Genomic DNA, 12,355 nt, shown 5'->3' with positions numbered 1-12,355 from the left:
TCTGTTAAAGAAGAGACCTTTCCCTTCCAATCAAACAGGATAGCCTTACAGTAGTTACATTCTACTGTGCTACATACTCAGCAGTGCTAATTACATGCTTCTAGGTCTGTTGAAAAATAAAAGTGAATTGTAACAAATCCCTGATGCAAGATACTTTGAGCACCTGCAGGAAAACGTTCATGTAAACAGCAATACATGATACAGTACACTTTAAATAACAGACAAGACAAGTCCTATACCTTTTTGACAATATACTGAACAGCTTTATGCTGAAGCTAAGAAACACAATCAGAATCATAATGCACACTTTCTTGATTTAAGACGCTCAGAATTAAGCCACAGAATTTGGGAAGAAAACTGTAAACATCATGCCTGCCTCACAACAGGTTGACAGTGTGTGATCGCAGCGAGCTGTTACAGCAGGATTAGAATCTACACTAACTAGTTACACTCAATGCATGACAACTGTCACTGGCTGTGAGGAAAGGATAAAATATGTTGGTACAGGAATCTGACCAGCATGGAGTGCAGAGATACTGTTTGTAACTATTTTTCAAGTATGTGAAGCACCTACTGTCATAAGTTCATCAAAACTTAATGTTTTGATCAGCTTATTGCTTTTACTTCATCTCTTCCTCACATGATAAAAGAAGGAAAGAAGATGAGGGTTAGGCACAAGCATGGAATCTCATTTCTTTCTCAGTCACTACTATTGGCCAAAAACGTGCATCATGTAAGCAGGTTCCTCAGAAGAGAGCTGTTGTTCCTAGAGCTGACTTCTTATTCATGGAACAACTGCCCTTATATTTAACTTCGTATTTTTTTACTTGTAAGAGGAATTAAGGAGAACACCCTCTAAGGTCTTACAGATTGAAGAGAATGGAATGTTAAAAACCACTGAATCGCAAACCTCTTTCACCCTGTGCTAATAGCACCTGATGTAAACAACATAGCTGTACATGGTTCTTACTGGTAATGTGGTCTTTCAATTCCCTGCAATGTAATCTGTTCAAAGGGTTTGCCTCCTGGTAATGATCAGGTAAAGAGACTAATCACCTAGAGATGACCAAGAGTTTAAATGCCACAGAATTCAAGAACCACCACTGTTATTTGTTTGTTTTAGTTTTTTTTTTAAGGAATTCCAGTTCCTTACATTGGAATTTAAGGGGGAAAGAGATGGAGTGGTAGGGACCCCTTACCCTAAAACAGCTCAGCTAGAATATTTAGGCCCTATCCTTTGTGACACAAATTTTCCTCCCCAGTGTCGTGACTTGAGATGATGTCTCCACCCCATTAATCCTGAATGTTGTCCAATCACTAAATAGACAAAGCTCTCTCTTCCCACCCAGAAAATACTCAGTACTCACAGCTGCAGAACACAACTTTCTGCACTTTTGAAGAAGGTAAAAGGGAGACTTAAAAAGCACCATCTGCTTAACTGTGCATGATTAAAAACACCACTTAATGTAAGATAAGGGTACACTTCCCATTTTCCCCTCTGGATATAAAAGGATTATGAGATAATCCAAATATTGATGCATCAGTAAAAAGTATACTGCTGCTGTTACTACTACATTACGATTTATGGAATAAAATTAACGCCCCAAAGAAATCTTCACAAATGAGAAAGCAATTTGTCAAAAACTGCAAGAAATGGCATACATTAAATATAAAACTCATATACAAAAAAGGGCTAACTTTTTTTTAAAAAGTTTGGACAGTTCCTTAAAATTATCTAGTTCATTGATTTGAGCCTACCACACACTTACTTTGGACTATAATAAAATAACTAGGGGAGATAAAATACTATTAAAATGCTTCAGTTGGAGAACCGAGGTACCAGTCTTGATCACTGCATTAAAACTGCAGCATCTATGCATAGCTGAGGAGAAACGGCTCTCACGCGCTGCTTCCCTCTTCTTCCTGTGACATACCAGCACTGAACTCTGGAATCTGGTCTGCAAAGGACTGTGTCATCCATTGTCCGTTAGGAACTTCACCAAAGGATGACCCCTCACAGTACTGTGGATTGCTTGCTGCTAAAAACAAACAAATACAATAAAATACAGTTCAAAAAAAAATATGCAGTTGATACCACTAACAAACTAAACGATTAAAATACAGGATATGTCACTAGCAAAAAAACCCCAGAACCACAAAACAAACCCCAACCCCCCAAACAACCCCTAAAAAAAAGGAAAAAAAAAAAAAAGATATTTGCAGTTTCCATCTTTCCTCTCTATTTTTCAACCACCTACTCAGGCTGCAGTTCAAACTTATTTCGAGTGTCTCTTTTCTTAAATCCAGATAATTTCTTCAAACTATAATTTCTTAAAATCTTCTTTGAAAGGTGACTGCATATATATAACTTGAGTCTAAATGTTTAAAAGAATACCTCACTTTGCAATATTTCCTCTGGATAATTTTCTTCTTCTCAAAAGGACATTCTCTTTGACAAAGTAAGGTAGACAGAATGCAAATTTCAATTCACAATGTAAGTGCAATTAGGGCTGAAAATTCAAGACTTCAGAGTAAGGTGGTTACTCCAAAGTTACTGTCTCTGCCATTGTTTTTCATATCATTTTAAAATTAAAGTCAGTGGTATTTTGGGAAGTAAAATTCCCAGATTCTTAATTATAGCTAGATTATGAGACTCATCCTTCCAATAATGCTCCTTAATCTGGCCCACCAGCAATGGAACTGCCTCAGTTGCACCGATATTTTATCTGTTCCATTCTCTGGCTTTGCTTTCCTTAGGAATGAAAAAAAAATAAATGAAGTACCAAACCTCTCTTTTGCTCTGGAAACCATGATACAGTTATGCAAGCCACTGTAGTTGAAGAGGTTTACTGTGCAACTCACTAGTTGTGTCTGTCAGATCTTGGGAGTCGGTCAGAGTTTGGGAAAACAGTTTGAAGTTGCAGACAATTCATTTTAAAGAAAGTAAATTACTTTTCTTTATTTCCCCCTCACAAAAACTATACATTCCCTCAATTAGGTAAGAGTTTAACCGCTGCTATACTTCAAATATATTGTATGAATTGTGCAAGGTGCTGAAAGGGTAGAAAGTCAAGTATTTGTTAATGAGTAATGGTTTACAGACTGAATGCCCCAAGCACCGCACTTTACCAGTTCCATTTGAAGAGAAATTGCACTGTTCACTTTCATACGGTGCACGATCACAGTAAGCTCCTCCATACGCTGCTTCATAACCTGGATCGTATTTTTCTTCTTTGACAGCCATCTTTTTAGCATCCTCTGCCAAAAGAGAAGACCTTAAGTATTAATATGCAGAACAAAAGTGATCAAAGACAGCACTTGAAAAAACAGCCACACATTTTACAAGATATTTTCTGCTCCCCTTAGATAATTAAAACTGTACTAAAAAGAGTGAAATCTGTAATTCTATCCCACATGATTTAGAGAAGATGGCACATCTCTTCCCTCCCCTTAAACTGTTTCCTCCTTTTTGCTTGGGAAACTGATAGTTGTGTTGTACATTACACTACACGTTAATAAAGGACTAACAAAATAACCACTATACCTTGTGCAAGTTGCAAGTCAAATGTGTACTGCACCTCCTGCACCTCTGTGTTCGGTGCAATGCCTTTCAGTTGATCCCTTAAGTCTTTCAGCTTTATGTAATAATGAACTTTGTCTTGCGCACGAGGAAACTGAGCACATCTTGCGCTGGATGATGGCATAACATAGCAGAGCTTGGGACAGAGAGCAAGAAAAATAGCATTACTGGTCCCTGAACTATGAGCTAATATTTACTGCATCGAGAATAACTTAACAGTCAAGCTCATTGTTTTAACGCTTTGAACAAACTTCACAGGTGTCTGTGGGAGAGGATAAAAGGAGCCTTTCATTTGATGTTTTGCCCTAAAGAGAGGGGGCGATTATCGGCTGCTGAAGTGCAGATGATTTTCACCAGTTGTTTATGTGCTGCAGGAGAAGCAGTACCAGTATGTGTTACGAGAAGAACAATTTACAAGTGTATGCCAGAGTGGACCACACGCCAGAGCTTCCTGAGCAAGCAGAGCTCTGAGCCAGAAAGTCCCCAGAGGGCTACGTGATAGCATGCAAACTCCCCAAACCAGTGAGGGAACAATGACAGGGTAATAAGCCTGGCTTCTTGGCCAACTGCGCCTGCATCACACTTGCCAGGGTTTGAAACTCTGCAGTCAGCATGACTGAAGCCGACTTAAACGTCTGTATCTCTGCCAACAGCCCTAACTAAACACGTAAAGTTAGTTCAGGAAAAAGGAACTGTATCCAATACTTTTATTACCATGCAGTATTTATGTACAAGTACTAGTAAAGAGGATTATTTATCTTTCTTACAAATACATTTACTGACGAAGTCTTTAAGAGCTACTTAATAAGCAAGCACTTTATCACCAACAGTTCTTCAGGTTCTGGTGGACACATTCCACCCTTAGAGAAGGACAGCTTAAACCGAGCTTAAACTTGCAGCATGAGTAATTTGGGACAGAAATAAAAACACCACAAACTTTTGAACTGACAAGGTAATGATGCTTTCAAATAAGCTGCTTTGGCAGGTAGAGTTGGCAGCCTTTGCCTTAACTTGTTTATAAGGCCAGGTTAAACAAACCTGTTTGTGATGATACATAGCTGGTCTCTTCAGACATCTTTCAGCACTAGATGTCTATGACTAATGCACTCTTCATCAAACCATTTGTTTTATCTTAAGTGTCCAATTCAATTTCAAGGTGCAAATCAGCTTAAGAAGACAGAGTCTGATGGAAGTGCTTGGGCATGCCCAGATCCAGTAATGCTGTAGCTGTACTAACAGCACAATGACGGACTTACTCGTCTTTCTCCCCCACTGTGGCACTACTAGCATCATGTTCATGTTCAGTATTAAAATACAATAATACAAACATACAGGCAATAGGACACAGAGAATCAGATGAAAGTAGATTACAGGTATCATAAAAGCATGTACATTTTATTCATAATTTAGGTAGTCTTCAGAGAATGCACTAACCTACTAACCATAATACACCATTTCCCAAATAAAGTCTGCAAGTCTGAAAAATCTGCATGTGTCTGAAAATGGCACTATCCCCCTTTCTCTTTCATATCCCTTGTACTTTGGGTAAACTTTGACATTATCCTAAGTGTGTGCAAGTCCTGTTAGTTTTGAATTAACCAAAATGGAGTGCCCTGTTTTTGTTTTTCAGTATCAATACTTACAGTTTCTGTATCTGGGACCTTGTGTGGCTGCAGTCCAAATTCCAAGTTCTTAACTCTGATTCCAAAAACTTCTCTACTAAAAATTTCATAAATACCTGAAATTAAAGGAAGACAGGATAAGTGGACAAAAAAAGCTACTGACAGAACAAATTAATTTAAAATCAAGGTTCTCACATTTTCCATTGAAAGCTGCTATACGAGGTTTATACTTTTGTAACTTCTGCATCAGAATTCGCCCTCCTTCCCGAAACTCTTTGCTGAAAGAGAAAGTACTCAAAATTATAATCACAACTATTAATTCATTAACAAGCATGATATTCCCCCTTGCTATCCTACCTGGAAAGGTCTTTGCTTCCAGGTGTTGTCCTTTCAACCATGTTTGTAAATCCAATCCCATATTTATGGGGCAAGGTGTGGTCATCCATATGGTTCAGCTGTTCACTACTTAGACCAGACATGAATAGACACTTCCCTGTGAAGCAGGAAGATATGCATTTGCCTTTTTCTAAGGAAAAGAAAACAAAACCAAAAAAGGCCCTCGACTATCAGAGTACTGGAAGGCTAAAGGAAGAATCTATGTTAACAGTGCATCAGTTAATTTGGGAAGATTATTGCACTAGCTGGAAAAGTTTAAAATAGTCCAAATTACTTTACTGAAAGAGGATAGAAAAACTCTAGTGAACAACAGCAATTCCTCACCATGATTGTGTGTATGGAAACCAGACTTCCATTCTAAAAGTTCAGGGAAGAGCTTTAGATTTTGTGATTCACTTAAGCAGGGAGTGAACGTGATCAATATGGATTTTGTGGGAAAGAATGTGGCAAATACAGTAAGTGTCAGTTTTCTTTTACAACCTTGCTATTGCTTCTCCTTGCACTGGGCTTCTCTGACAGAACCTGTTGATAGCTTAGATTCACATTTAGAGTATAAAAGTATAGTTTGGGTGATGTGCACTGACAATCTCTTAAGCACAAATTAACCGCAGCTAGCTCCTAATGATCTGGGAAGCTTGCAAATACCTGGATTTGTTACGGCATTCACATCAGTCTGGGTAGCCTGCAGAACACTGGAGAAATACCCAAGCCCGATTTACAAGTCTGCTGGACACCAGAAGCATTTTGGCGGGAATTTCACAGGGCTGCAAATTCACCCATGTGGAACTCCCTGCTACCACAGCTGGAACAGCCCCCAGTACACAAAACAGAGCATCCCAACAGAGTTCAGGTGTGGTCTTTCCTTATAAGAACATGCTGCAGAAAATGTTACTTACTAGGAAAAATACCTAGAAAAAAAAAAAAATCATCTGTCCAGAGAATCAGGTATGCCAGATGCATATGTCTGCTGGGAAGGGGCAATGGTTTTTGCTTTTTCATTAGTTAGAAAGCTTGTTTGGAAGAGATGAATAAATGCAAACAGAAGATGGCTTGCTGAAATGCATTTTTGGGTAACTGTGTGTAGTTTTATATCAGAAATTGATGCCTATTGACTTACCCTTGATAACTCAAAGTGCTAGAGATTTAATTTTCATTCCTTATATTGCACACTAACAAACTGTGTTTACACGACAATTCTAAACCTGCACTGAAAGTCATAAATTATTCCTCTTTTATTCCTTTTTATGTATAGTATTTGAGAGAAGTAGTTATGGGATTTAAATCACTCTTGGATAGTTAAAAGCAAAATCCCTCTCTGCATTAAAAAAAAAAAGCAAAAACCAAACCAGTTTAATTCAAATGCCACAAGTTCTTACAAAGTTCTGCAAATTCTGTAAATAGAATAGGAAAATAAAAACATACAAAAATGGTTTCCAGGTCCAGGGTAATGATGTCCTTTGTAAGCTGCCATCAAGCCAGGGTTTATGCCAATCTACAAACCAAGATACCAGTCCATTTTAATGATGAGAGCATGGCTTGCTAGTTAGGAATTTAATCAAATTACACTAAGGAAGCTTATTCAATTCTCTTTGAGTTACTGTCAATAAACAAAACTGTTTTAATAGCACCTTCCATCACTATTTTAAAAATTGACCGTGTCTCAATTAGACGTGCAATCTCAGAAGAGCAGCTCAGTTTGTTTTACAGCCACTGGTGTAGCGCTTCCAGTAAATAAAGTGTCAAGTAACGGTCTCTCATGACTACGTATCATACATAAGCCTTAGACTTCTCAGAAATTGGAACTGTGTTACTATGATTTTTAACAGAAAATGCAAAGCAGCTTTACTGACAGGAAACAGTTCATACATTTTATCTTGCAAGATCTTGCCATATAAGCAATATAGATAAGTAAGCAGAAGGAATGTAAATCATAACCACAAGATCTTGCCATATAAGCAATATAGATAAATAAGCAGAAGAAATGTAAATCATAACCAGTGAGTACAGACAATTCACTTTTCTACCTAATCTTGTAACTGTGAGTTACTTACTATGACAATGTCCAGATCAAAGGTCAAAATATCAGGTAAAGTCTTGGTCAGAAGTTCAGCTTCAGATACACCATTAAAACGGTCCACTTTTCTTTTGACTTTAAAAGTATCTGTAATTTTTTCTTGTTTGCCTTTTGATTTGGCTGATTTTTCCTTTTTAGCAGCAGGCTTTTTGGGTTGCTTTGGCTCAGTTGCTTTGGCTTTTCTTTTTCTTCCTCCTTTTTTAACTTCTGAAACACACAGCAAATATCCTGTTTTGTACATTTCTAATGCTGCAGTGTGGATATTCAAAAAGACTGAGCTGAACGTATGGAAACAAGAAGAAATCAGACAGATACATTTACCTTTAGAATTCATTTAAACAATTATCAGATGAATCTCAGTTTTGCAGGATCACCACAGAGGTAGCTTGGGTGTCTCTGTACCACAGACACATGCCGTATTCACAGGCAACCATGTTGACTTCTGATACAAGCTGAGAATAACCCCGTGACTAGGTTATGTTGTTTACACGCTGTATTTAACAAACCTTTGGAAACAGTTTCATTTCTTTTGGAGGACAGGCCAGAACATCAAAGTTTAGGTTCCAAGGAATGTGATAGTAAGTTCTAGTCTACTATTCGCACTTCAGCTTCTAAATATGAAAGTTGATTATTACAGATTACACAACCTATCAAAGAAACTGAACAGCATGTCAAAAGCAAAAGGTCTCAAAGATTACCCACACCGTAAGGTATAAGCTTGTCAGGAACACACATAGGCTGAACGCTGCAAAAGCTATTTACAATTTATTGTTTATGAAACAGATACTGTCCAATATAGCAAGGTAATGTAAGAGAGCTTCAGGATCTCAATTTGAATGAGTGACACCAAACATGAATTTTTATTTACAAAATGCAAACATAAATTAGACACTGTTCACTCATTTGAAACTTCCTTGTATTCTGGTCTCTAAAGCTTAGAGAGTCAATCAGCACAGGTACTGATTGTGATGTGACCACCCAGAGATTGCTCGCTATCCTTGTTCATTAATAATATCAAGTTGCAAAGCACAACTCCAAAAGTATGAAAACATGTTTAGCTGCAATCCGCAAAGAGCCAAGGTAATCTATTACTTTAAAATTGAGACAATTTATTTTCAAAATTTCTAGATGAAACTCTCCCTCAGATAAGAAATAAATACGGTCAGTACCAGGGCACTGCCCTAAGTCTGCAAACTTTTTTGAGGCTATTTTTGTTTATACTCAGCTTTCTTACAAGAGGGACAAAAGCCTTCCCAACCACGTCTTCGAAGCAACTGCTTAGGAAAGCTGTAACACTACTCAATCTATAGTCTGGTTACAATGAAGAGGAAACTAGAACGGCACAGACTTGGTAGGCATGTAAGCACTTTTCTCTCCTACCCTTTGAAGAACTAGGAGGTTTTTCATATGACAGCAAAATGCCACAGATACTCTGCTCTGAGTTGGATGCACTTAAATGAAGCAGGATTAATGCTCTCCTAACACTTATGCTAATCAGGTACCTACCAACCAGACACTGTGATGAAAGATGAACAATGCCAGGGCAGCCTTTCAGATGGTAAACCAAAAAATTTTACTTTTTTCATCACAGCAGGTAGCAGGACTCCAAATCTTTGCCTTTCACGTATGTTCCTGTAAATTCCACACACATTTGGTAAATCTTCAAGCCCTGCCTTTGAAGGCCTCACTCAACTTTAAATTCTCGCAAAAATATTAGGGAACAGCTTCACAACAGAAGATTACGGTTGTCTAAAAATACTTGAAAGTGCAGTCAAACAGCATGCTCATGGTGACATGACGTTATGCAACAATAAAAGCTGCAAAAGAAGCCTAACTATGTATCACTTAGGATTCATCCTAACTGTAGTGAATAATACAGTGAATGAGTAGACCAGTTACAGCTGTTTTAAACTGGAGGTTTTCTTCTTATGATTTCATCTGGCCAAGCATTACAACTGAAAAAGAAAAACTGAAGCTTATAAAAGGATGCACTTAAAGACGCAAAGTCATTGCAGAAACTGGCTGATAGGTCAGAGCTCTCTGTACCAAGATAACCTATACCTATACATTAAAACCAAGACGAAACTCAGTGTGTATTTGCTATAGAATCAGAATTCAAGCATGGCAGAGATCACTGCCTTTTTTATGTGATAAAGAGCAAGTGTTAAGAGTAACAGAATAAGGGATCTTTTCTTGGCATGGTTAGCGTAAAACCTAAACGTACAAAATCCTAGTGGGGGAAAAGAAAGGCAATGTCTGACTGCATAAAGTACAAAACTTGCATCACATACCAGACACTTTCCAGCATGGTTTGTATTTGTTTAAATAAACCTCACTAAAAAACAAACAATCTTTAGTGTACATAAGCAATTAACTATTTGTGATTAGTAAAACACACTAAACCACCATTTAAACAAAAATATTTCAAATAATGGTATTATACTGTACTTCTCTTGCAGAAATTAAAAACAACCTATATTTTTTAGCTCAGACTGAAAAAAGAAAACTTCTCTGATGTAATATTAAAAACCATTAAATCAGCTAGAAACGATACATTTACCTACTGAAACAAAAATGTTTGTCCTGCAACAAGATAATTTTGTGACACTGAACAATGTGAATATCATCACCTGGGTTTACTTTTCATCTCTTTAATTGTCTGGTAACAACCATTACTTAAAGAATACAATTAATCAATACTTCATCAAAGAACATCAAGAAATCCAATAGGTGCAAAGAAGCAGTTTAAGATCAGTAATTTTTTTTCACCCAATAGATTACTAACGTTTTAGGTCACTTAACACAGCCCAGTCAAACTACCTTTTGGAGGCTCCTGAGCAATGTTTGGCTCTGGAATGCCCTCTAGAGTCGGCTGCTCACTCATGATTTCCATGTTAGGCGCTGCAGTCATCATTTGATGGAATGGAAATGTGTAAAATGCTTGAGCTTGCTGAAGATACGCGTAGTATCTTAGAAAGGGAGAAAAAAAGAGACGTAATCCATCAACAATTTCGAAATTTAGTGAGGTACCACATAGACTGTAAACATCAATCTTTATCAAGGCTGCCACGTACTGCACATACGTTCTCCAATGACTCTATTAACAAGGCAGTAAATTATCCAAATGCACTAAGCAGTCCAAGTGCTTAGGTGGTATCGGGGGATGTTAAATCCAACACTAACAGTACAGTTCTCTTTTGATTACTATAATGTAGAAGAATTATATCATTTGTAAGTAAAGCATAAAGCTTTTCCCTTTTTTTCTGGGAAAGGAAAACCACCAAACCTCTGTAGCACACATTACCAAGGTAAACTGTCTACCAAACATACTGAAAATTTACAACCCAAGCAAGTTAAAACTCTTCGGACTTTGAGTTTCTCAACTTTTGGATTTTCTTAATGTTACATCAGTTACTTTGTCTGATATGATACAGAATGGATGAATCATTCTGGGCTACAAGACATGACAAATACGCATAGCATTAGTTACTATGCAGATTATCAAACAGCTTTAACAAATAGTGTGGCAGATGTTATCCAGTTATCCCACACTGGATCCTAACACAAATATTGCACTTATTCTGTAGGAAGTGTTCACACACACAGATTCAGTCTCCTGCCATGCACAAAGACGTTTTTCTATATACAGCTCTTTTGCTCCACACATTTATTAGTCACCTACAGCCCTCACACTCCAACACAAACTTCTGCTTCATACTGTCGTTCCCTCCTACCTACACAACCGCCTCCCTGTCCATAGATTCTACTGCCATACAAATATATAGAAAATATTTAGCGAACAGCAAATTTTCAGGAAATAATTTTATCACCTCACAGCTATTCATAAAAACACCAAATAATTTTATATATACAGAAATACTTCAAAATAAGGGATCATTCTCTATTACACAATGTGCATTTAAGAATCCCTTTGTAAATCAGATTTATGCCAGAATAGCTTACAGCCTTGTGATCAGGCCATTGACTTTGAACCAAATACCTGCCCTGAATCAAGAAAACTGAATTTGAACATTAGTCTGTCTGATTCCTGGGGAAGTTGCCTAACTAAGTCATGGAGGATTTTCAAAGCCCAGTAAACACCTCAACCCCCGCCCTTGCTGTAAGAGTTGAATTTTATATAAAATACCTGTGCAGTTAGTGAGCAGAATAAAACTGATCCTCAGATTTGTATTAGGAAACACAACTGAGACATGTAGAATTCAGTTCACAATGTAATAAATGCTTAATCATACAGAGCAGAACACAGCAAGTAAGAAAGATGTGAAAGCATCTAACCAGGAACAGTCTCTAATAAGAAGTCTTCTTATAATCTATCTTCTTATTTTACATGTATATAAAATTTCCTTCTTACAAAAGGAGTAAAATTCTGTTTAAACAGAGGAAAAATTGCACTATATCATGGACAAGTCCTCTAACCACATGATAATGAGATGAAAGAGAGCTTTTACCCCCACCTCTAAACCTCATATGCATTTTTTCAGATAATTTTTCTTGCACAGGTTCACAAACACAACATTTTGTTATTGTATTATATATTATGGAACACTCAAATAATTTTTTCAGTTCCATAGGAAAATTTAGTGATTTAACTCCCCCTCCAGTTCATGCTAAAAACGAGAGAAAAAGAGAAGAGAAAAAGACACGTTCACTGGAACAAAAACA

General features: G+C 37.3%; 1 protein-coding gene across 1 annotated transcript; it reads right to left on the bottom strand.

Annotated features, from left to right (window-relative positions):
* Positions 1-1,613: 1,613 nt before the first annotated feature.
* Positions 1,614-10,641, bottom strand: TDG (thymine-DNA glycosylase; the record flags this gene model as incomplete). The annotated part of the gene is made up of 9 exons (XM_010072437.1): positions 1,614-2,039; positions 3,130-3,258; positions 3,545-3,716; positions 5,224-5,318; positions 5,398-5,480; positions 5,560-5,695; positions 7,021-7,090; positions 7,650-7,879; positions 10,493-10,641. Coding segments are annotated over 9 exons (1,204 nt in total), but the record flags the coding sequence as incomplete, so codon positions are not given.
* Positions 10,642-12,355: the final 1,714 nt, after the last annotated feature.

The sequence above is a fragment of the Pterocles gutturalis genome, unplaced genomic scaffold (genome assembly GCF_000699245.1).
Source record: "Pterocles gutturalis isolate BGI_N339 unplaced genomic scaffold, ASM69924v1 scaffold19551, whole genome shotgun sequence".
In the NCBI taxonomy this organism is placed as follows: domain Eukaryota; kingdom Metazoa; phylum Chordata; class Aves; order Pterocliformes; family Pteroclidae; genus Pterocles; species Pterocles gutturalis.
The sequence above is the reverse complement of the archived record's forward strand: the minus strand, read 5'-3'. Positions and strand labels throughout refer to the sequence as shown.